The sequence below is a fragment of the Mesoplodon densirostris genome, chromosome 11 (assembly GCF_025265405.1).
Source record: "Mesoplodon densirostris isolate mMesDen1 chromosome 11, mMesDen1 primary haplotype, whole genome shotgun sequence".
In the NCBI taxonomy this organism is placed as follows: domain Eukaryota; kingdom Metazoa; phylum Chordata; class Mammalia; order Artiodactyla; family Ziphiidae; genus Mesoplodon; species Mesoplodon densirostris.
Genome location: NC_082671.1, coordinates 4,554,632 through 4,579,918, shown reverse-complemented (window position 1 = coordinate 4,579,918; position 25,287 = coordinate 4,554,632). Strand labels below are relative to the sequence as shown.

The following is a 25,287-nucleotide window of genomic DNA, read 5'->3' as shown; positions in this document are numbered from 1 at the left end:
GAGTCTTCGAAAACAAAAGTAAAAATTTTATAATAATTACAATAATCTAGTCCATAGAATCTATGCTCTTTGCTCTCTACATGTAAGTTATATTCCTAAATATTTAATCTTATCTCCTAAGTGTTATTTATATTTCCCTTTAATGATTTCAGATATCTCTGGTTTACTCTGAAGCATATAAGGCTTTTTATTACTCCCCACCCGCCCCCATAGCCTACCAGTAAAATACTGTAAGACTCATTTTAATAGGTTGCTATTATATTTCTACTTTATCCCCGGTAACATAACTTCCCAAAATGTTTACCACTATATTTACAGAATGGTGCCAGATACAGTGAAGACAAAACATAAGATACAGAATCCTGAATCTGTGGCAACACTGAAGACCAAGATGGTGCAGAAAGCACCCCCAACTCCCATTACAAACACATCTATTTACAACACCAAAAAAAATTTTGCTTCATAGATGAACTCAAGAGAAAAAAGAATTCGCAGTTTCCAAAAACAAAGAAAGAAAGCACAGCCAGAACGAAAATGGAAAGCTGTTGTCTTGAGTTTTCATAGAGGTTTCTAACTGGACATAAGCTCCAGACATGAGTTTCAAACACCCACCTCTCAAGTGGTATGCGGTACAGACTTAAAGTGCTATCATCCTGTGCAGAGCAGTCCTCAAAGTGGGGTCTAAGGAACCCAAGCCTATTTCAGGGGACCTGCAAAGTCAAACTACGTTCATAATAATTCAAAGATGTTATTTGCCTTTTCGCTCTCATTCGTGCAGAAGTGTAGTGTGAGTTTTCCAGAGGATATGTGATGTGATATTGCAACAGACTGAATGCAAAAACGGGTAAGAGAATCCAACCGCCTTCTATTAGAAGGCTGATAACTGTTGAACCTGGATGCCAGGTAGGGAGGGAGGGAAGTTCATTACTATGTTTAGTTTTATACATTTGAAAGTTTTGATAATATGGAGTTAAAAATAAAACCCTCAAATTAAGAGGTTAAATAGCCAGTGACAAAGCTGAAGGGAGAATCTGTGAACCAGAAAACTGATTTGAGGATACCATCCATAATGCAGCACAGAGATAAGGAAATTATAAAAGTGTAGCTAAGGGCTTCCCTGGTGGCACAGTGGTTGAGAGTCCACCTGCCGATGCAGGGGACATGGGTTCGTGCCCCGGTATGGGAAGATCCCACATGCCGCGGAGCGGCTAGGCCCGTGAGCCATGGCCGCTGAGCCTGCGCGTCCGGAGCCTGTGCTCCACAGCGGGAGAGGCCACAACAGTGAGAGGCCCACGTACGGCAAAAAAAAAAAAAAAAAAAGGAGACACACACCAGATTCCAAAATACAAACAGCTTCAAAGTAGAAGAATGGAAAAGATATGCCATGCCAATGGTAACCCTAAGAGACCTAGAGTGGCCATATTTTAAATTGTATATCCTTCTCCACTATGTAACTTTTTTTTAAAACCATGTGTTAACTCTTTTAATAGGAGATAAAACTCTCAATTACTGCCAATTATAAAGGGAAAGAAAAGGTGACAAGGACCAAAGTAAAGAGAAAAAGAAATAAATGATCATCTTAATTCAGGTTTACACACAGAGGTCATCTCCTAGGTGACAGTACTTCATTATCTGCTACAGTTTAAATGCATATTTGAAAACCTACCTGCCCAGGTTTTAAAGGAAAATTAATTGTGGACCTACCAGTAAAATGAAATTTAAAAAAAAAATCTTACGTCGCCTGCTAGATTTCCAAACAGAAAGAGCTAGGCACAATCTTAACTAAAGTTAAAGTTTTAAAACAATTTAACTGGTTTTAAAATGCAAAGTTAAATAATATTTAACGGTACTTTGAATTTATTGTTTTCAAAACTGAAGATGATTTTCACTGTCCAAATTCTACATATTTAATATTTTCAATGGACGCGGTCCCTTAAGATTAAAGAAAGGCAGTTTTCTACTCCGTAAAGGCTGAACCAGCTTCAGGGTAAGAAATCTGGGTACTACTATGGGTTCTGCACCTCTTCTTCTGGCAGCATCTTTCTCCGACCATCCTTTACAGGAAATCCACTTCCAAAGTCTTTTGAGGAGATGTCAGCTCCATACTCTACGATAACATCTTCTTCAATGCTGCTCACCAGCCGCCAGAATTCCTTCTCCACTAGTTCTGTGGGAACCATCTACACAGGGAAAACAAAGATTACAGATTACCAACTCTCTGTAACCATAACCCACTAGGACATAATACACAGGTCAAGTGAACAAAAGCCCATGAAAAAACAGAAAACCTTCTCAATTCCCAGAGCTGAAAAGACTGCAGTCCTAGCTTTTCTGACTGACGATGGGAAAAAGCTAAAGACAACTTAGATGTTCAGGAAAACATAATGAATTTGAACTGCCTTCTTCTGCAAGCGGCTTTCCAACCAAGAAGGATAAAGATGACCCAGGACGTAAGGAAGGAAAAGGAACTACAAACATCAAGGCTGAATTTTAACAGCTTTGGAAAATTATTTCGAAAGGGATTTTTTTAAAGTCCAAGATCCCCCAGGAAAAGAAGCAAACCTCATACTACAAATAACTAAACCAAAGCAGCAACTGCCACATCCTCCATGCTTGTCTGCAAAGGACAGCGCTCACAGAGCACTAAAGAACAAGTGGAAGACAGAGGTCAGTTTCTCCACAGTGCCCACTGCCACGACAGAGGGTACAAGAAACAAAAACAGATCCCAGGCCCCTGATCTTCAGATCTGGTGTTCTATCATCTTCTTTATGCTGTCCCTGTTTTCTACAAAATAAGGAAAGTTTTTAAAAAGCAACACAAAAGCTTTGGAATCAGATAAACCTTTCATACTTCCCCAAAGTGACCTAAAAGATAGATACTCACATGAACTGGCATATTGAAATAGTCAGACTTAAAATTATCTGCCATCTCTCCAAAGCTCTGAAGTGTATACTCTCGTACAGCTTGTTCAAATCCAAAGGCTTCTCTAGGTTTATTACATTCCTGGGAAGAAAAAATATCTAAGATTAACTTACTGAAACTGAACTGAAGGACTCATTAAGGCCCTCAGGTACTACCTTCTTTGATCATTTCCCTAGGTGAAGCAAGTCCAGTCAACTCTAGACCACAAAACAAGTATTAATGTGGAATCAGGAAATAATGTTCTTAAACTTCAAATGCATTTTCACACCTTCCAGTAGGAAGGTGGCAATGAGACAGTTTTAGGCTTTGGAGTTGGCATTAAGCTGTGGCACCAAGACAAACACCTGGAGGACTACCAACCTGGAATCAAGCCCAGGGATGTCTATCATCCTCAGTGGAAAAAATTAATGTTCACGGAGGGAGGAAAGGTAAAGGACAAAGGGATATTCACCGGGTTGTTAGGATATTTAGCCAGAAAAATGTTTTTTTTTCATACTATCAACCACCATGACCAATTTCTTAACACAAATACTGACTTCAAGTAGCACTGAATCATCTACCCTTGAGAATAATAATAAAAAATAATTCAAGGGACTTCCTTGGTGGCACAAGTGGTTAAGAATCCACCTGCCAATGCAGAGGACATGGGTTCGATCCCTGGTCCGGGAAGATCCCACATGCCACAGAGCAACTAAGCCTGTGCGCCACAACTACTGAGCCTGCGCTCTAGAGCCCACGAGCCACAGCTGCTGAGCCCACGAGCCACAACTATTGAAGCCCGTGCGCCTAGAGCCCGTGCTCCACAACAAGAGAAGCCACCGCAATGAGAAGCCTGCGCACCACAATGAAAAGTAGCCTCCGCTCGTCGCAACTAGAGAAAAGCCTGCACACAGCAACGAAGACCCAACACAGCCATAAACAAATAAATAATTCAAAGGCCATAAATATCCATCTTTGACTACATCTAGATATACCCAGCCATCTCTTTCCCTTCAACGTCCTATCACATTTTGTTAAAATAAGTAAACAGACCAGACATTTCATGATAATGACATCATTATAATCTTTCAATAACAATTTAGTACAATCAAGTCAAAATTTAAACAAGTTAATAGATACCACCAGTTTATCTGGTAGCATGAAAGCTGGATGCATGAATCCTAAGTTCTAGAGCTTCATGTCTGATTTTTACTTTTTAAAATAAATAAATAAATAACAAATAACCTACAGACTTTCTTCATTTTTATTGTTTTCCAGGAATATGAATATTCTGAGCAAAGTCTGCAGCAATAAACAGAATTATCTAACCAACAGTCAGAAAAAGACCCTTTATAAAACAAACTGCCACAGTAGAATTGTTACATTTCCAGTCACTACCACTCTTTAAAAATCCTGGAGATTTCAAACACTTTAGAACAAAGAGAGAGGAGAAGAAGCTTCACGGGATGTGTTCACTGTACATGTGTATGTGTGTTATGGTTCTTAATTTAAAAAGGTAAGGTTAGGCTTATACCTCAGCGACACATTTAGGACACCTCCAGTCTCCTTTGGGCACATCAGGTAGTGGGGGAATTAAGCAAAATGTATGATAGCTGTCATCACATCCATCACACAACAGCAATTTATCTTCATTATTTCCCCGACCACAAAACATACAAACGTAAAGATCAACCTGTTAAAAAAATAATAAAAGTTTATTTTCTGTAATAAGTAATATTAAATTTTTACCAGGAACACCTTAATTGAAACAAACAAAATAATGTACACTAAAAAGTAAACATAACTTAAATCCTTAATATTTATTTTAAATAACTGTATTTAAATAGCTTTGTATAAAACTTTCTAAATTTCCTCAGAGCTTCTACAAGCAAATTAATAAAAGCCTATCAAGGTATGAGAATAAAGGAAGACTACAAATCTAGGATACTTGAAAGTCAATTTATATAAATAAAATATACCACGTCACCCTTTCTATACACAAATACTCTTTACTGGTAGAGGACTGAACACTGAGCATTAATCCAGCTAAGGATTTACAGATTCACCTCATCCTCTCACTCACTCACTTACAAGGTTTAAGACTCAGGGAACAGTCTGTGTATACGGGACAAAGCAAAGTCAGTATTATATAAACCAAAGCTGCAAGTTCAGATGCACCATCAAGTCTTACAACTAAATGAACTAACTAGATGACATACTAAGATACAGCAAGGTAAAAAGTGCAAAACAAAAACATAAATAAATCCTTTCCCTCCTGGCACATCTCAGAACACTTACAAAGTTAACAGAGAGAGTTCCTTTCCGTTGTCTCATTTGCATGTTAAATGCGTCTGACCTGCTGGTAACTTTTCGTCTTCGGGAGACCTCATCTTGAAATAAAAATAGTTATATAATAATAATAGTAAAAACTAATGTTGAGAGCTTACCACTGACCAGACACTATTTTAGATTATTTAAATCAGTTAAAATCTCACAACACTATTAGATAAACTATTATCCCCCACTGAAGATAAAGAATCTGAAGCACAGAGAAGCTAGATAACTTGCCCCAAATCACACAGCCAGTCAGTGGTAGACTTGGGATTCTAGTCCAGGCAATCAAGCTCCAGAGAACTTAACTACTAATTCTACACTGCCCGTATGTAGTACTTATCAGGGACCAATCTGGGACTAGCTTTGAGATCACTGCCAGCTAATACAATTACAAACATAAAAAAGATAAAGTACTTAATCTTTTAAAAGAGCAATAGTAAACATTATAATGTATCTAGTAAGTCTTATCACACTGAATGTTTTGAGAGTGATGGAAGAATATTACCTGATTATCCAGAGTTCAATCCATAATCTGAATAAAGACTTAGTCATATCATAAAATGCACAGTAATCAATATGACTTGTGATTATAGCAATTCATTAAATTCTTTTACAGTAAAAACATATCCAACACAATCTTTGTTAAACTGAGCTTTAAAACTGACATGCACATAGAACTGTGAAACTTGATCTCTGCATTAGCAATGTTACTCACAGAAGTTTCTAACATGCTGAGCTGAGTACTAGGCATTCTTCAAACAGGTTACTTAAATCAAGTGTCATAATATACAAAGGCGATTAAAGGAAAATCTCAAAATTACGGTTAGAATCTAAATCATTAGCTCTCCCCAGTATATTTTGATACTGAAGGTCAGAGAAATCCTCTATTTCTCTTTAAATTTAAAAATAATAAGCTTTAGATCACCAGGTGAGAACCATTAATTTTGCGATTCTCTTATAAACTAGCCTTTAGAAACTACAATTTCTGTGTCATGTGTTAGACATGGAGGAGGAACTTTCTCTCTTCCAAAATATTACAAAAATTCAACATAATATGGCTCCTCACACCTTAAGATTATCTGCCACTAAAAAGGGGATCTGTCTAGGAACTATGCTGCCTAAGAAAATCCCAAGGCAGACTACGATCGAATATCATGTGAATCTTGTTATAACCATATTGTTGTACCTTATTTATGTTTGTGACCAAATAACAGATTTACCTTCTTTATCTTTTACTCCCATTGCCAAGCCCACAACCTTAGGCCCAGCCCCAAAAATCCGAAGTTTCTTCAGTTCCGTGTTTCTATTCACTTCTCCAGATTCTGACTAAAAAAAAAATAAACTCACATTAGTCTAATTATTGTGATTCATAAATTTATTTTCTTACCCAAGAAAAGTCTCAAGATCCAATTCAAAATGAAGGAAAATTTTATTTTCATTTTTCTAAATCCACTTGCTGCCTCATTGCTGAACAGTCACCAAAGCACTCTGCAACACCAAGATTCCTTTCCACAAAAGAAAATCTACCTTTCATAAAAGCATAGTTGTCAATTCGGTTCTGTCCAGAGACAGACACTACTGGTAATTACTGGTGTAACAGTGGTAATAACTCGATAGAAATGCCCACTTCTAACTTGCTAATGGACACCCAGCTTTGATTAGGGCAATTATGCCCATCCTAGGAGATGAATAATGACTGTCCTAAGACAATCATGCCAATGCCGTTTCTCTTTGTTGGCGATCACCTAGCTAAGGGTGGGAATGCTATCGTGTTCTAGCCAGTGAGACATAAGGAAGGTCTACTGGAAACCTCTGGGCAAGATTTTCATCTTCTAATGAAAGAGAAAGCATCTCAAAGAGTCAGTCCTTTTGACCCAACTTCCTTCCCCACTGCTACAAGACTCAGTCTGATGGAAGCACAGCACTGGACTCTACAGCAGCCACAATGCAATTAAGAGGAGATATATATATCACCTATACACTGAAGAAGACCAGGCAGGAAGATGGAAAGAGCCTGGCCCTTGATGACAATGTGAAGTTGCTATACGAATCCTAGAACTACTTATCTCTGAAAATCTAATGTGGAAAATGTGTTCGCATGTGAAAACTGTGTTGTCCATGTTTAAGCTACTGTCATTTGGCATTCTAGTACTTGAGGATTAGAGCATCGTGACAGACACCAGTGTTACATCTTGAATTTAGATAATCTCTGAATGCAGGGTAATAACCAAAATTTACTTAAAATATACTTAGTCGATATGAATAAAAATAAACCAGGATAAAATACAGACTACTTTATAAGTCTACAGCGACCTAACGGCATCCAGACACAGGCAGCCTGGACTACTAAAAGAGCATATTAAGAACCAAACCAACCAAAATGGCATTTCAAAATTTATCTTTAAACTTTGGTAGGCTGACTTGGTTATATTAACCTACAGTCAGTCCAATGAAAAACATTAACACTACACATTCTTTACCACTGTTAAAGCAAAGTACATAGTAATAAAAGCTAACACAGTGAGTACATAGCATGTGGCATATCAAAGTATTCTAGTCAATTAATCCTTACAACCACCTTTTCAGACAGACAATAAAGTCCCCAAAAGTGGAAATAATATAACAACATTCTCTGATCTTACTGGAATAAAGCTAGAAATAACATCAAAAATCAAAAGGCCCTTCCACCTGGAATTTTTTCTCTATATATACACATACCATATATCAGAATCTCTGGAACAAAGGAAAGAAGTAATCACAGTCTTAAACACAGCAATCAAAGCAAAAGAGCAGGAATAAATCAATTAAGTTCCCAACTCAAAATGCTAAGAAAACAATTACAACATAAATCAAAAGAACTTTGTGATGCTGGATTAGGACTAGAATTACCAGTATAAGCTGAAAATATAAAGTCAGAATTTTTAAAAATTGATTTCCCAGCCCTGACCACCAGAAGGGGCTACAAGCAATGGTATCCCAGTAGGAACAAGCACACCTTGTTCTCAAATCTTGGCTTCTAAATACCATTTCCCACTAAAATGAACCAGCATTCCTTGGAGAAATGGCTGATTCCAGGTCTAAGTCACGGCAAGAAGACAATGGGATTCTTTGTGCTAGAAAGTAAGTGCTCAACAACTGATGGAGAGGGCTTCCCTGGTGGTGCAGTGGTTAAGAATCCGCCTGCCAATGCAGGGGACACGGGTTCGAGCCCTGGTCTGGGAAGATCCCACATGCCGTGGAGCAACTAAGCCCGTGAGCCACAACTACTGAGCCTGCGCATCTAGAGCCTGTGCTCCGCAACGGAAGAGGCCACGGCAGTGAGAAGCCCGCGCACTGCAGTGAAGAGTGGCCCCTGCTCACCACAACCAGAGAAAGCCTGCGCACAGCAACAAAGACCCAACACAGCCAAAGATAAATAAATAAATAAATAAATTAATTAAAAAACAAAAAAAAAACTGATGGGGAGACTTGTCAAAGAACATATCAACCTCTTGAAGGGGCTCCCATCAGCCAAATTTGGAACAATTTGAGTATCAAAAAGGAATAAAAAGTAGTAATAGGTTATAAGACATTTATCAAAAAACAGTCATGCTCTATAGTGAGACTAAAAAGGAGGAGGGTCACTCAAGGTTGGTTCCACAGGTATAGACAATCATCAAAATTCATCAAACTAGGGCTTCCCTGGTGGCGCAGTGGTTGAGAGTCCGCCTGCCGATGCAGGGGACACGGGTTCGTGCCCCGATCCCGGAAGATCCCACATGCCGCGGAGCGGCTGGGCCCGCGAGCCATGGCCGCGGAGCCTGTGTGTCCGGAGCCTGTGCTCCGCAACGGGAGAGGCCACAGCAGTGAGAGGCCCGCGTACAGCAAAAAAAAAAAAAAAAAAAAAATTCATCAAACTGTACACTTAAGATATACACATTTTACTGCATGAAAAATAATCAAGCGTGAGAGAAGAGTTTTTTAAAGAAAAACGCTAACTAATAAATGTAGAAGAAATGATAGAACCAGAAAATCACCTAGTTTGCAACCACCAACATAATTAACTGAGACAAAGATTATCAATGAATGTTAAAACTATTGGGTAAAACAAGTTAATGGAATAATGGAAATATTGTTATTGAAAAATAATGGAAAGTTAATGGAAAACAAGTTATTCCCACAGTCTTACAGTTTACTCTGATTACTTTTATTACAAGGAGAATAGTACATTATAGTGAAGAAATGCTGGCTCAAACTTAGTGTCACCAAAAATGGGACATACTGGCATTCTAATGTATAAGTGTTAAGGGTTTGGTCATTCTTGATATAAACAAACTGCAATCTCAGCTTTCAAGGAACTCATTCTAGTGAGGTCACAAATGAAAAAACAATTAAAGCAGAGTATATCAAGTGATGTGATAGAGACAGGAAAGGGAAGTAGGATAACTTTCTTAACTTCCATTTCTTATTTGGGAGACTATTTGACGGCTGTGCTTGTCACTATCACCAAGCTAGAAAGTATTTTTTAAAAAAAACAGATTTAGGGGCTTCCCTGGTGGTGCAGTGGTTGAGAGTCCGCCTGCCGATGCAGGGGACACGGGTTCGTGCCCGGGTCCAGGAAGATCCCACATGCCACGGAGCGGCTGGGCCCGTGAGCCACGGCCGCTGAGTCTGCGTGTCCGGAGCCTGTGCTCCGCAACGGGAGAGGTCACAGCAGTGAGAAGCCCGTGTACCGCAAACAAAACAAAACAAAACAAAACAAAACCAGATTTAGAAAAGGTGATGTTTGCGACATACTGAGTTTAGCTGTGTGTGGCCACCAAGGCATACATATACACACATGCACTCAAGAACCCTGGTGAACAGGGAAGAAGCACGGATGTCATGACTTATTTAGGAGTCCTGAGAGATAGGTAGTAACTGAAATCACAGGGTGGAAGAGACAGCTGGGTAGAGTGAAGATAAGAAAGAAAGATAAGAAAGAGAGCACTTCGTGAAGGGCAGAGAGAAGAGATAACAAAGGTTACTGAGGAGTGGTCAGAGAGTGACGAGGGAAAAGAGGAGAGGTGTCACAGAAGCCAAAGAAAGATCAAATTTCAAGAAATGCAAACATGATCAGAGACGAAGTAGGTTAAGAAATGAAAAAGGGGCCTCAGCATCTGACAATTATTAACTCAGTGGTAACCTGAATAGTGTAGTTTCAAGGAAATTATTTAGCTCGAAGTCAGATTACAGGGTTTAAAAGCTAAACATATACTGAGGAAACTGAGAAAATATAGATGATTTTTCAGGGAACTTCTTCATGAAAAGAGGCAAGGAGTAAGGAACTATCTAGAAGAGGGCTTCTGTTTTTAAAGCCGGAAAGGATGGGAGAAGGATTACCCTTGGAGAAAAAGGCACACTCTGCCCACAGAGATAGGTAGAGATTAAGAATGAACACCAGAGAGTTTCATGTATGGGGCAAGAGGCTGAAGTTCTACCAGAAAGCCTTTACTGTCTTTCTGAAATAGAAGACTAGGAACGAGGCAGACTGGTAATATTAATTAAGGACAAACTACAAGTTGAAGAAATTCTTAATTGCAAATCCTCAAATGGTTCTACTTTCTATCTAATATCAACCAATCTGACTATAGCAACAATTGCTGCAATGGGTAAAAGCATTCTGTGCAGTCCCTATTCTAACATAATGAATGGCAATCATTATATAATCTGATGAAAGGCAATCAGAAATAAGCAGGACTTTTTTTTCATGGTTTCAGAAGGAACATCAAGAGATTTCATCACAAGCTGGCAACTGATTAAATGGGCCCACTTGGGGCAACTCTTCAAAGTTGAGTCACCATGTCAAAGAGACTACTCTTCAAGTATTTCAGGTCTTAAGACAGAATCTTCACTATATACCCAAAAACGATCAGAACTTCTGAGATCAACCATGGTAATAAAAATCACTTAACGACTAAACCAGAGTTTACTAATTTAAAATAGAGCTATTGGGACTCCCCTGGTGGCGCAGTGGTTAAGAATCCGCCTGCCAATGCAGAGGACACGGGTTCGATCTCTAGTCCGGGAAGATCCCATATGCCATGAAGCAACTGAGTCAGTTTGCCACCGCTACTGAGCCTGTACTCTAGAGCCCGCGAGCCACAACTACTGAAACCTGCACACCCCAGAGCCCGCACGCCACAACTACTGAAGCCCACGTGCCGCAACTACTGAAGCCCGCATGCTCTAGGGCCTGCGTGCTGCAACTACTGAGCCCAAGTGCTGCAACTACTGAAGCCCACGTGCCTAGAGCCTGTGCTCCACAACAACAGAAGCCACCACAATGAGAAGCCCGTGCACCGCAACAAAGAGGAGCCCCCGCTCGCCGCAACTAGAGAAAGCCCGCGCGCAGCAATGAAGACCCGATGCAGTCAAAAAAAAAATTTTTTTTTAATTAAAAAAAATAAAATAGAGCTATCACTTGCCAAAATTTTCCATTAAATTCACATGCGCCATTCAAGACACCTACCTTTCTGCTATCAGAGTACCTAAGAAGCTAAATTATTAATCAGGAGGTTATTTAGCGAGCATAAACTCGGAACAAGGAAAGTAGACATGGCATGAAAGAGACATATCCCCTGAGCTACAGAAAAGCAAGATGAAGTATCATTAGCCTGCCTCTACAGTGATAGGACTCCTAACAACCTTAGATCCAGGATCTCTTGTTAATAGTGAACCCACTTTCTATGTGAACCACTTCCATCCTTAAATGTGTTTAGGACCCAGGTAAGCTGCTATTCCAGTTGACCCATGTGTTAATTTATATGGGCCACATCTCAAGAGTCCTAAGGGCACCTCACTCTCCCCAGCCTACAGACTGTCTTTACCAAAAACCTTTAGAAACACAACTTCGAGGACCACAAAGAAAGGGGAATAGGAAAAAGGTAGAGGGGAAGAGGGGCAGACAAAAAGAAATTAGGGCATTTTTCTTCTGATGTATTCATTAGGCTTTAAAATTATTCCAGGTCACAAGAACACTGTAGAAATTACACTGGAATGGTTCGGAGACTAAGAAACTTATCCACTGGTTTTTAAAGGAATGATGAGTAAAGATAAAAACCACTCTTTCCTACTCTTCTCACTTATACTAACCATGAAAATAAATATACTAGAATTCATCAGCATGTCTATGAAATTGGCCCTACAGTATCCAGAGTCACTCTCTGAACCACCACCCCTGTCAAAGCTGTTCAAAATTAACAAAGAACTCTCTAAATCAAATCAGACTGAAGTGTACAATCCCTTCCTCGTTCATCTCAAAGGTAAATGGAAACACGTCTCCGAGTTTTAAAGAACGACAGCACGTGAATGACCTCCCAGAGCCAAGGAAGTGTTCTGCACAGTCAACGTTCTAGAAACGCCTGTCAAAAGCGGCCCATGGAAACTGATACCTGAGACTTGACACGCCTTGTTCTCTTCGGCAGAATGTTCACTCTTGTGCCCGGCTCTGGGGGAGTTTGGACATCAGTGCCAAGAACCTCAGGCTCCACTTTTTCCTTAAGATCTAAATTAGGCATTTGTACACCCTGAAGAATTGAGAGCACAGGAAGAGGGCAGATTCACTTATAAGAAATCAGATTTGAGAATAAGGAGAAAAATAATAAATTTCTAAAAAAATCCCTAAAACTACATGAAACGAGATGACTATTCTCCCACCAAACTGATCTATAGATTCAAGACAATCCCTATCAAAATCCTAGCAGGCTTTTGTTGTAGAAATTGAGAAGTGGATCCCAAAATTTACGTGGAAGTGCAAATTGTTTGGAAATTTTGAAAAAAAAAACCAAGCTGGAGGACTTACACTACCAGATATCTAAACTTACTATAAAGTTATGGTACTCAAGACAGCATAGTATTGGTGTTAGGGTCAAACATACAGATCAAACAAAGAACAAAACAGACTAGAAATAAACCCACATATTTATAGTCAACTGATTCTCAACAAAGGTGACAAGGTAAATCACCTTGGTAAGGTAAATGGGAGAAGGGTTGTCTTTTAAACAAATGGTGCTGGAACACTTGGATATTCCTATACCCCCTCCCCACTGCCCCCAAAATGAACTTATACCTTTACCTCAGACTAAACACAAAAAAACAACTCAAAATGGGCTACAGACCTAAACATAAAAGCTAAAACTATAAAAAAACAAACACCTTGGCCTTAGGTGAAGAAAAGATTTTCTTAGATATGATAACAGAAGCACAATCTATAAAAAGGGAAAAAATCAATAGATTACTCTTCAGATAGACACCATTATGAAAATGAAAAGACAAACCACAAACTAAAGGAAAATATTTATAAAATCATACATCTGATAAAGGACTTATATCCAGACTATTTAGCAAAATCTTAAGTATAAAATGACTGACAACCCAATAAAAAAAAGATTTGAGCAGACAGTTCATCAAGGAAGATATACAAATGGCTAATATACACATGAAAAGATGCACAACACCATTAGTCATTAGGGAAATAAAATTAAAACCACAATGAGATACCACTACACACCCACTAGAATGACTGTAAGCAAAAAAACTGACAATACCAAGTGTTGGCAAAGATGTGGAGAAACTGGAAGCCTCTACATTACTGGCGGGAATGTAAAATGGTTCAGCCACTTTGGAATACAGTTTGGCAGTTTCTTAAAAAGTTAAATATAAACTTACCGTATAACCCAGCAATTCCACTCCTAGGTATCTACCCAAGAGAAATGAAAACGTATGTCCACACAAAGACTAGTACATGAATATTCATAGCATTATTCATAACAGCCATAAACTGGAAACAATCCAAATGTCCATAAGTGATAAATGAATAAACAAAATGTGGTCTATCCATACAACAGAATATTATTCAGCCATAAAGAGGAATGAAGTACGAATACTAAAACATAGATGAACCTTAAGAACATCAGGCTAAGTGAAAAAAGCCATACACACAATCACAGTGTATGATTCCATGTATGTGAAATTTCTAGAAAAGGCAAAACTATAGAGCCAGAAAGCAGATCAGGGGTTGTCCAGGTTTGAGGGTAGAAGCAAGAACCAGCTATAAACAAACACAAAGGAATTTTGGGGGCTGATGGAAGTGTTCTAAAACTGGATGGTGATGATAGTTGCATAAATGTATAATTTACTAAAGCTTATTGACTGTGTACCTACAATGGGTGAATTCTATAGTATGTAAATTATACCTCAATAAAGCTGTTTAAAAAAAAATACATGAAACCAAGTGGAGGAATTTTTTTAAAAGCGTTAAGTCTTGCATAAGCTTACACATTTTAATAAGAAAACTTTCTTCATTCCCATTAGCCTTTATCTTGTAAACCACCAAAAATAGCTGTGATTCTTAAACTACACCTTGCTCCCCCCAAATTTCAGTACCTGGTGAAATCATAGCCAACTGCTAACTTGTTATAGTAAACAATCTAAAGTTTATATATGGCAGAGTGGATTTATCCACTCCTAAGAAAAGTGATGCATCTCACCATAAGGCTGACACCAGACTGGAAAAGCTCATATGGGTAGAGAATTCTTTCATAATGTGACTTCAAAAGAGACCCAGTTCCTTTTCCTGGCAGATATCCCAAGCGGCTACCCACTTTAGACCATTTCTTCTCTTTGGTGACCATTTCAAAACCACCTTTGCTGGCAACAATCTGAAAAGAAAGTAAAAATTATTTAGGGAAAGAGGTAGATTCATGTATTCTGACTCTACATCTTGTCTGCTAAATGGAAAAATTATTCTGGGCCCAGATTTTAAATTTCCTTTTACGAAATATGTGACAAAATTGAAACTCATCAACATTTAAAGTATGGAAAAGAGACAATAACTTCTGGAAGTTTTAAACTCTATTACTGGTCACTGTGCCTACCTTCAATGAACCAAGCATTCAAAAATATTTAATGAGTTTATGCTTTGCATATTATGCACCTGGAGAAAATTAAACACATATATGTACTCTATATCCACATGGAATTCAAAATATAAATAAAAATTAAAAACAGACCAAGTATAGACATGTGAATGTTATTATATAATGTAAAATTAATGTAAATCCCGATACTAGAAAATATAGCAACTAACTTACAGAATTTAACAAAAATGTCAAACAAACAGTGGATTCAGAGGATATTTTGAAAAAGAGGCTATAATTTTTCAAAAAGAGAAAAGTTTTACACAGAAGATTATAAAGAAATGATGGGGAAAAATAAATTCCGGAGATGTACTAGAACACAGCACAGAATGTACTAAGGTAGGAAGTAATGGGATAAATTGGCCAATTTTTGCTGAATGCTCACATCAAACCAGCCACAGTATAGAACAGACATGTGCCAAGGCCCCCATCTTCCAGAAGCTGATATGTACATCTCTCACACTCTAAAATATAGGCAGTTTTCAGTTTCACTGATGACAGAATAAAGAGTGTGATGACGTTGAATTCAAAAAAATTTTCCTCTTTGAGTGTACACTACTGTATTCTACTGTACTAAAAAGTTAAGAGAAAAATTAAACAGAATTACCATATGACCCAGCAATCCCACCTCTAGGGAGATAGCCAAAAGAACTGAAAGCAGGGATTCAAACAGTACTTGCATACCAGTGTTCACAGGAGCATTATTCACAATAGCCAAAAGGTAGAAACAACCCAAATATCCATCAAGAGATGAACGGATAAAAAAAATGTAGTAAAGGCATACATGGAATATTATTCAGCCTTAAAAAGCAATGAAATTCTGATACATGTGACAACATGGATGAACCCTGAAAACATTATGCTAAGTGAAATAACACAAACACGAAAAGATGAATATTGTATGATCCCATTTAAATGAGATAACCTAGCATAAGCAAATTCATAGAAAGTATGATAAAGGTTTTACCAGGTGCTACAGGGAGGGGAAAGTTCTGGAAATGGGCAGTAGTGATGGCTGTACAACACTTTGAAAATACCTAAGGCCATAAGATTGTACACTGAAAAACAGTAAACAGTTATGTATGTTTCACCACCATTTTTTTTAAAGGCTAAGAGCATGGACTCCAGAGCCAGATTACCAGAGTTCAAATCCCAGCTCTGCTAACTCAATAGCTGTGTGACCTTGGGTAAGTTACATAATTTGCACCTCAGATTCCTCACCATTATTAAAAGAGTAATAATAACAGTATCTATTCCTTATTATGAGGCTGCTGTGAAGACAAATGAAATAAAACATGAAAAGCACCAGGACAGGGACTTTCCTGGTGGTCCAGTGGGTAAGACTCCACGTTCCCAACGCAGGGGGCCCGGGTTCAATTCCTGGTCGGGGAACTAGATCCGACATGCATGCCGCAACTAAGAGTTCGCATGCAGCTATGAAGATCCCGTGTGCGGCAACTAAGACACAGCGCAGCCAAAATGAATGAATGAATGGATGGCACCGAGACACAGCAAGCTGTATTCTAAATGTCTGTGTGGGGGTCAAGCTGGGGGTGGGGGGGAGAACATACATGCTATAAATAAGTAAAGGACACATTTTCTACTTGTGCTTAGGATTTTATTATAGCAAAGATGAAACCATAGCCAAAGCAAAATTCTCCTCTAGTGAAGTATCTGAAAGCTTGATAGAAACACAGAAGTTCATGTGCACAAGAGTGGAACCCATCTTCAATTCTTAGCTTTTCTTATTACATCCTCAGACAAGCTCTCTCTGTTAATGAGAGCCAACCAGGGAAAAATCATGTAGAGAAAAATATTTATTTTTCAAATTTTGTAGTGCAGAGAAAGACACATTAAGGGTGACTTGGATAGAGGGCTGTCTGGAAGCAAATGGATGAGTGAGAATGCCTTTCATTCATAGTTTCCCAGGGTTTCTACTCTGTCAGCTACTGTTCTAGGTACTGGAAATACACCTATGAATAAATTAAAGATCTTTGCCCTGTTGGAGCTTACAGCCTAGTGGAAGACTAAACATAACATGACAATTTTGAAGTGACAAATGCTGTGAAAAAAAATTTTAAAGCCTCCCAAAAGTAGGAGAATGAGGGTAAATTGAAGCATCAAACAGTCACAAAAAGCCTCATTATAAAGGTGAAACTTGAGCAAAGACTTGAAGGAGGTGAAGCAGTTACCCAAGCAGATACACAGGGCAGGGAAGAGCCAGAGTAAAGGCCCACAGGAGAAGCCTGCCTAGCATGTTGAGGAACAATAAGGAAACCACTGTGGCTGAAGCAAGTGGGGAGAAGCAGTAAAAGTCTGAGAGGAAACAGAAGCCCTCTCAGTAATCTGTATTTCCCAACACAATTACCACCATTACATAATAATCTGCTTCCGTCAGTAATGATATAGCTGCACGGATCCAGCCATGCTTCCCACCCAGCTCTGACCATTTCTGGCACACAGCTGTGACAATGACAGCACCATCATCGGGGACGGCCAAGAGTAAGACAAAACTAACAAAGAAATCAAAGCCATGACTTTGGCTTCATGTTTAAATACTCTATAACAATCTAACTGGGCCTGATACTATAAAAACACACAAAACCTTCATACTTGCTTTTCTTCAGCTGAGAGATTCAAGGATTACCATGCATAATTTCAAAGTATAAACCATTTATTCCAAACATTTGCCATGCACTATATCACACCACTGTCATTAGAAAAACATCACAGGACCCATGCCCTATAAAGAAATACATGGCATGCACTTAAACTGAACACAATGAAGACAACCCCTTAATTAAAACTTAACAAAAGAGTAATGTCACTCAAGGCCAAAATTTCAGTCCAATGAAAAACTAAGTCCAGTTAGCAAGAGACAATTTTAACAGACAAAAAACAGCAGCCGTCTTCTACTTAAAAGCTCCCTCTCAAAGCTCCACTAAAAAGGAAGGGACAAAAAGGCATACTCCCAAGAGGACAAAAAGACCAAGAGAAAAGCAGATGTAGGAATGATAATCTAGCAAGCAAAAACAAAAAACAGACAAAAAAGCCCCAAGCACTTGCAACGGAAGGAAGCTAAAGAGAAGCTTTCGCAACATAGAACCTGGAAAGGCTTAAGAAATGGAAGCAGCAATACCTTTAAAATTAAATTTAAAAACAACAGTGTTGACTGAAAACCTGTATAAAAGCAATCAGACCTCCCCCAGTCAGCACGCCAGGCAACCATCCCTCTCCAACAACAGCAGAAGACTGGTGATTTACTCTCAGGAGAGTTTGAGAAGAAGGGACTCTTAACCTAAGAAAGAAACAGGTAAGTAAAGGAGAGGATCGGTCTAACAGTCTCACATCCAACCAATAAGAGTTCAAAAAGAGAGAAAAAGTAAGTGGAACAAACTGTCAAAGAATTAACACAAGAAAAGTTACAAGAACTCGAAGAGGTGAGTTCAGATTAAAAAGGTCATCAAGTGCAATAAACGTATTCACTGAAAATTAACACACACCTGCGCATATCCACTGTGAAATCTCAAAACACTGGGAATAAAGATTAGACCCTGCGTCTTCAAGAAAAAGTCACAAGAATTAATATAGCATCATTCTTCTCAACAGCAACACTGCAAGCTAGAAGACTATGAAGTAAAGCTTTCAAAACACAATTCTGAAGTAAAATGATTTGCAATCTAGACTTCTAAACCCACCAAACTACCAATGAAGTTTGAGTAGAACACTTGTAGACAAGCAAAAAATTGACATTCCATTTACCTTCTTGCTCATCAAACTAGCAGAAGAAATGTTTTACTAAAATAGGAATAAACCAAGTAATAGGAAGACTTAAAACAAGGAGAAAGACAAAGGGAATTCCCAGAATGATAATCGTGAAAGAAGTTCTAAGCTGAGAGCCTTAAAAAAAAAAAAAAAAAAACTAGTCTGGACTGGAGTAGGAAAGAACTCCAGAGAAAGGGATCCAAGAAGGAAATGAAACTGGCAGATTTTCTAATGGGTGAAAGCATACTGAGAGATTTATACTTCTGGAAAATCTGAAAATAAATTTTTAATAGTCACAAAGAAAACTTACAAAATGAAAAAAGGCAAAGGGACTATTAACTCCAAGGAAAATAAAAACTGGTAACATAATTATAGTACACTATTAACATGAGACACAATCACAGCACACCATTAGGCACAGGTAAAAATAAATTTGTATTTACACAGTCACAGCAATAATTTCTGATTAATAAAAAATTGACCTAACTACACTATAAGGGAATAGGGGACCTGAAGTACATAAGAATTTAATTTTTATACCCATTGCCAATCTCTAATGGGCAATCAGTACGTATATGATATTTAACACTTAAAAATGAAGAAATAGCATAATGAGCATGTTTTTTGGAAATATGGAGATCTAAATCAAACAGCTAAAAGAAATGAAAGTGATTAGCTCTAAGGAGTAGTAAAGCGAGTGGAGAGATGAAGAAGGGAGAATGCTGGTTTTTATTTTAAGCTTTTTTTTTTATGTATTACTTTGACAAAACTTTCTTTTAAAAATGGCTAGAATAAATGTTCCTTGCTGCACTGATTATAAACAGTAATTGTTAATGCAGAATTCCACTAAATTACAGACATTCCAAATAACACTTTTTACTATCAAAAATAATAACCAGGGAGAAAGACAAAGTGACTTAATCAGAACAGGAAACAATCACATTGATAATTTAATGACTCAGGAGATTGAAAATCTGCTTCCTGTTAAAAAGTAGTGGAAATCAAAGTGTGTCAAAATCACGTCTAAAATAACAAATTCAAGAGATGCTCATCAGCTGTGAGCCAAAAATAATGTTTTTTCAAAGTAAAGGGCATACCTAACAACCTAAAAATATCAGAACTCTCAGTATTTTGTGCAGTTTTCAGCCTGAACCTCTTGCTAGAAGGTAAAATGTCCCTACGCCATTCACCAGTGATGGAGGGCAAAACAGCAGTCACCTTTGGGGAGAAGTACTGACTGGGAGGGAGAGGAAGGAGCCCACGAGAGTGCTGTAGACGCTCGGTGGTGCTTACACAAGTGCACACATACAGAAAGATCTACCCAGCTGGACATTTAAGACTTGTGCATGCCACTCTACTTTAAGCCTCAAGGTAAAGAAAAAAGTTCATGCGGTGAGAAGCAGCAATCTCACTATGACATTTAAGGAACAAAAGTATTATAAAGTATAACAAAATAACTACAAATCAAAATGTCTGCCTTTAAGCTTTAAATCTCAGATTTATAAGCATTCTCAAGGTTAGGGGAAAGAGATGTCCATGGGCACTTAAAGACGAGCCTCCAATAAACCCCAGGACAATCAAACTTAACCTCTAATCACAATACATTTGCTGATCAATATATACTTTATAAGCAGTAGTCCCTCTCTGCGCAAAAAGGAATTGGGTTTCTCAAAATGGAGTTAAACAGTCCAGATGGCAAATGTTACACAGAATTATAAACAACTAGGTATTCAGATTAGGTTACTTCTAAAGCCTCTTCCTAATTTTGAAATGCTGTAACTCTGTAAAACCAAGAATGCAATCTACCATCAGTATAACCTAATGTTTACCCCTTAATTGGGAAATTAAAGATACAGGAACAGCTTCAATCTAATAGATTGTCTGCTTATATATTTATTCTATCAAATTCCCTAGGGTATTAAAAAAATAAGGTACATGGCATGAGTTTTGGTTGAAGATTACCACAACACTACTGATATTAATAACTAATTTTTGAAAATGTTTTTGTATTTTATTTAAGCTGCATAAATCAAACTAAACATATTCAGAACCTTAAACAGCATCACATAATAAAAGTTAGTAGGGCTTCCCTGGTGGCGCAGTGGTTAAGAATCCACCTGCCAGGGCTTCCCTGGTGGCGCTGTGGTTGAGAGTCCGCCTGCCGATGCAGGGGACACGGGTTCGTGCCCCGGTACGGGAAGATCCCACATGCCGCGGAGCGGCTGGGCCCGTGAGCCATGGCCGCTGAACCTGCGCATCCGGAGACTGTGCTCCGCAGCGGGAGAGGTCACAACAGTGAGAGGCCCGCGTACCGAAAAAAAAAAAAAAAACGAATCCACCTGCCAATGCAGGGGACACGTGTTAGGAGTCCTGGTCCGGGAAGATCCCACATGCCGTGGAGCAACTAAGGCCACGAGCCACAACTACTGAAGCCTATGTGCCTAGAGTCCGTGCTCCACAAGAGAAGCCACCGCAATGAGGAGCCCGCACGCCGCAGTGAAGAGTAGCCCCCTCTCGCCGCAACTAGAGAAAGCCCCCGCGCAGCAACAAAGACCTAACGCAGCCAAAAAAAAAGTTAGTAGGTAAGTTTTCACTGAATAGAAATGTCAAAAAAGAGAATTCTCAAAACAAATTTTTTATCCTAATGGTTTCCTACAAGACAAAAACCTATCTCTCAAATTCACTATAATTTGCCCGTTGGTATCACAGTTTTTTTATACAACTGCATGAGATGATATTCACACAGTCCTTAATTACTGATATCATTACCTTACTGATAAAATAAGCCTAGCACTGTTATTTTAGCGTAAGACTATACTTTCCAAAATGCTTAGTACTACATAAAAGAAAAATTCTAGAGAATTCTGACCTGACATTAATTTTTAAATGTATCATAAAAAATAATTTAAGTATAATTATTCTAGCTTTTTTTTCCCTTGAAAGTGGAAGCTTCCTAAAGTGAGAATAGATTTTTACTTCAAAACAGCCTATCAATCATAGCATATGAAAGGCCACAAAAATAAGTTGTTTTGGGACATCCCTGGTAGTACAGTGGTTAAGAATCTGCCTGCCAGTGCCAGGTACACGGGTTCGAGCCCTGGTCCGGGAAGATCCCACATGCCGTGGAGCAACTAAGCCCGTGTGCCACAACTACTGAGCCTGTGCTCTAGAGCCCGTGCGCCACAACTACTGAACCTGCAAGCTACAACTACTGAAGCCCACGCGCCTAGAGCCTGTGCTCTGCAATGAGAATCCACCGCAATGAGAAGCCCGTGCACCACAACGAAGAGTAGCCCCCGCTCACCGCAACTAGAGAAAGCCCACGCGCAGCAACGAAGACCCAACGCAGCCATAAATAAATAAATACGTACATAAATAAATACATAAAAAATAAATTGTTTTGCAAAATTCCTCAGATAATCAAGCTATCTTCATTCACAAGTCAAAGCAGTCATAGATTTTTCTTATTGTATTAACAAAATATGTCATCAAGGTAATCGTTACAAACCCTGTTGCAGGTCAGTTAGTTTTTTTCACATTAGGGAACGTAACATTACAAAGTTAATATTCATCCTACTGGATAATGCTGCCCTCAGTTAACCACTAACACTACTTACAGGTATTAATACAACTGGTATGTACCACACATGAGAATGCTGAGCGACATTAATCTCTTTAATGTACCAAATTTTCAATTAAGAAGCAGAAAGAAAGCTGACAAGCTCAATATAGGACACTGTTCATTTCATACAAAATAATATTAGGAGGTTTGTGTCATTTCTTTTGCATACTGTGTAAACAGAACCTACTAATCTGAGTAGTTATTAAATATTAATCTCATAACAAACTATAGATTTTAAAAATAACTTGGAAATCTATCATTTCCATTTACTCATGCTTGCATTTCATTGTCAAACAAATCCTACATAGGAAGCGATGTTTTCCATCAAGTATATCTGAAATTCCTAATTTCATAAATTCACTAGCCCCTGTTCAATTTCTTAACAAAGTACAAGCCTCACCTTGCTCAAAGCATAGAGATCCAGAATTTTTCTCTCCACCACAGGGATCTTAAGGGTAGACCCCTGAAGCTCCCAAAATTTTGCTAGTTGATCCAAGAAGTCCAATCTCACTCTGGTCATTGCCTAAGATTATTAAAATATAGAAATGAGAGATAGGAATTAAGTTTTGGTGAAAGTAAATGAGTTTTACTTAACAAAGGTACTCATTTCTTTAAATAAATTCAGACTTCTCATTACTGCTTAGTCCAACCTTATAAGTCAATAAAAAAGAAGCAAAATACTTCTATTAAACTTTACTAAGACAAAAAAGTTACTCTAATATATGCGAAAAGTTCTCTTATTATCAACTAAAGCAATTTTTGATAAAAGTTAACTTTAATCTAATCAGAAAATTTAGTAAATCGAACTATTTTTTCTAAGCATTCTAAACCTGTCATTTCATCTAGAGATAATGTGCATACTTCAAGTACACCAACTCTCCACCTCACTGATATTAAGATCCTCCATCAAGTATCTTATAAGAGACTAAAGGGGGGGAAAAAAGGTATTAAAATCTCAAAAAATAACTGTTTTAGGAGCATCAAGGAAAAAAAAACAAACTCAGCATGACACATTAAGCCCTAACTGTCTAAGATTTCTTTTGTACTCTGGAAGTTTTTTACCACATTGAAGAATCTTCTGAAAAATCTCAGAAACAGGAAGAACAACTATGTAAACAGATTTCAACTTAGAAGTTTAAGAGACATTCAAAATGTTTAAAGGGAGATCTTAATAAATCAGATTAAGAGTCCTAGAAAAGTTCTGTTAGAGCAAAAAACCAAACAAACATACAAAAAACACTTTTGAAAACTAGTTTTTTTTAATAGAAGAATTTTTAAAACTATTTTCCAAAGACTACAAGATACAGAATCTTCCAACATTAACAAAAGAAAAATTTATCAGAATAATTGGCACTGAAGAAAGCAGAATTTAAGAATTCCAGTTCTGGGCTTCCCTGGTGGCGCAGTGGTTGGGAGTCCGCCTGTCGATGCAGGGGACATGGGTTCGTGCCCCGGTCCGGGAATATCCCACATGCCGCGGAGCGGCTGGGCCCGTGAGCCATGGCCGCTGAGCCTTCGCGCCTGGAGGCTGTGCTCTGCAGCCGGAAAGGCCACAGCAGTGAGAGCCCCGCGTACCGCAAAAAAAAAAAAAAAAAAAAAAAAAGGAATTCCAGTTCTCTAAAGCTAAATACTGGATATTTCCACCATGAAAAACATGGCTACAGATAGTGTCTCACAATCCCAGTCAAGCAGAAAAAACTGTAATAACTACTATAAACATTTTTTTTTTAATCGGAAACTTCCTTCCATTCAGTCCCAATTAACATTAATTTTGAGCCCTGGTACATGAGCTTCTTAAAGTTCTCTATCTGGAGTCCTGATATAAAGAACAGATCAGGAGACAGAAACGGTGATGTAACAACACTTACCTCAAGTTCATTCAGACGCTGGACTCTGGGAGTAAAACGGAAGCTTTTGACTTCACATGCAAATGGAGGCTGCCAATCCTAAATAGAAAAAATTTCTTCACCATGTTGGTTAATAAGCAAGGAATGCACTATTCATTCCCTTAATTTAAGGGGTGAGTTGCCACAAATCAAGATGACAACAGATCAACTTACAAGTCTTCTTTAGTTAGAGACCGAAAGAATAATATTTAGATAAAATAATTTATTATTACTTATCTCTAACGTTCTAATACTAAGCTTATTTTATCAATTTTCTCCTCAAATCTCACAGTCCCATTATTTATATCTGACAATTACGCTTTCCCCAATTACTCAAGTGGAATGCAATAAGCTCAACTCAATACAGCATCTAGTAAACATCCAAGTTTATCAAAATAAAAAGAAAATAGAATTTGAAAGAAATAAAAAAAGGTAAAATTAAAGACCAAAAGGTAATGTTTTAAAAGTACTTATGTAATTGGACAATGTGTTTTTTCATTCATGTGGAATGTGACACAGCACTTTAAAGTCTATGTTATATAAATGTTTTGTTCAAAGCCCAGCTTCTGGGCACCCAAATTTTCTTTTTATTAAAATTTTTTTAAAAATTAGAAAACCCACAGAACAAGGACAATTTCCAGATTGGAGATGTGGTATAACTGAAATGAGACAGCTCATTTCAAGTAGAGTTCCAGAGACCATAGTATGATTTAGCCTAAATAGTAATCTATTTAAAAATGTGAAAAGTAGTAAAAAAATTTTTATCTTACCTTGGAAACTAAAGAAATCCACCAATATTGAAATTAAATTCTGCTTGTAAACAACATTTATTTTCAATAA

The 25,287-nt window shown here is 38.1% G+C and overlaps 1 protein-coding gene across 3 annotated transcripts in view; it reads right to left on the bottom strand.

The window, feature by feature from the left end:
* Window positions 1-25,287, bottom strand: part of KDM5A (lysine demethylase 5A) — an 80,998-nt gene that overhangs the window by 53,464 nt on the left and 2,247 nt on the right. For 2 of the 3 annotated variants that reach the window (XM_060113708.1, XM_060113707.1), the window contains exons 2-10: window positions 24,430-24,507; window positions 22,962-23,084; window positions 14,746-14,916; window positions 12,649-12,783; window positions 6,457-6,562; window positions 5,201-5,292; window positions 4,437-4,595; window positions 2,885-3,004; window positions 2,022-2,180 (exon numbers count right to left, since the gene is read on the bottom strand). In XM_060113708.1, the coding sequence (XP_059969691.1) occupies window positions 2,022-2,180; window positions 2,885-3,004; window positions 4,437-4,595; window positions 5,201-5,292; window positions 6,457-6,562; window positions 12,649-12,783; window positions 14,746-14,916; window positions 22,962-23,084; window positions 24,430-24,507 (1,143 nt within the window). The remainder of the gene's footprint in view (window positions 1-2,021; window positions 2,181-2,884; window positions 3,005-4,436; window positions 4,596-5,200; window positions 5,293-6,456; window positions 6,563-12,648; window positions 12,784-14,745; window positions 14,917-22,961; window positions 23,085-24,429; window positions 24,508-25,287) is intronic. The other variant, XM_060113709.1, reaches the window with a different exon arrangement.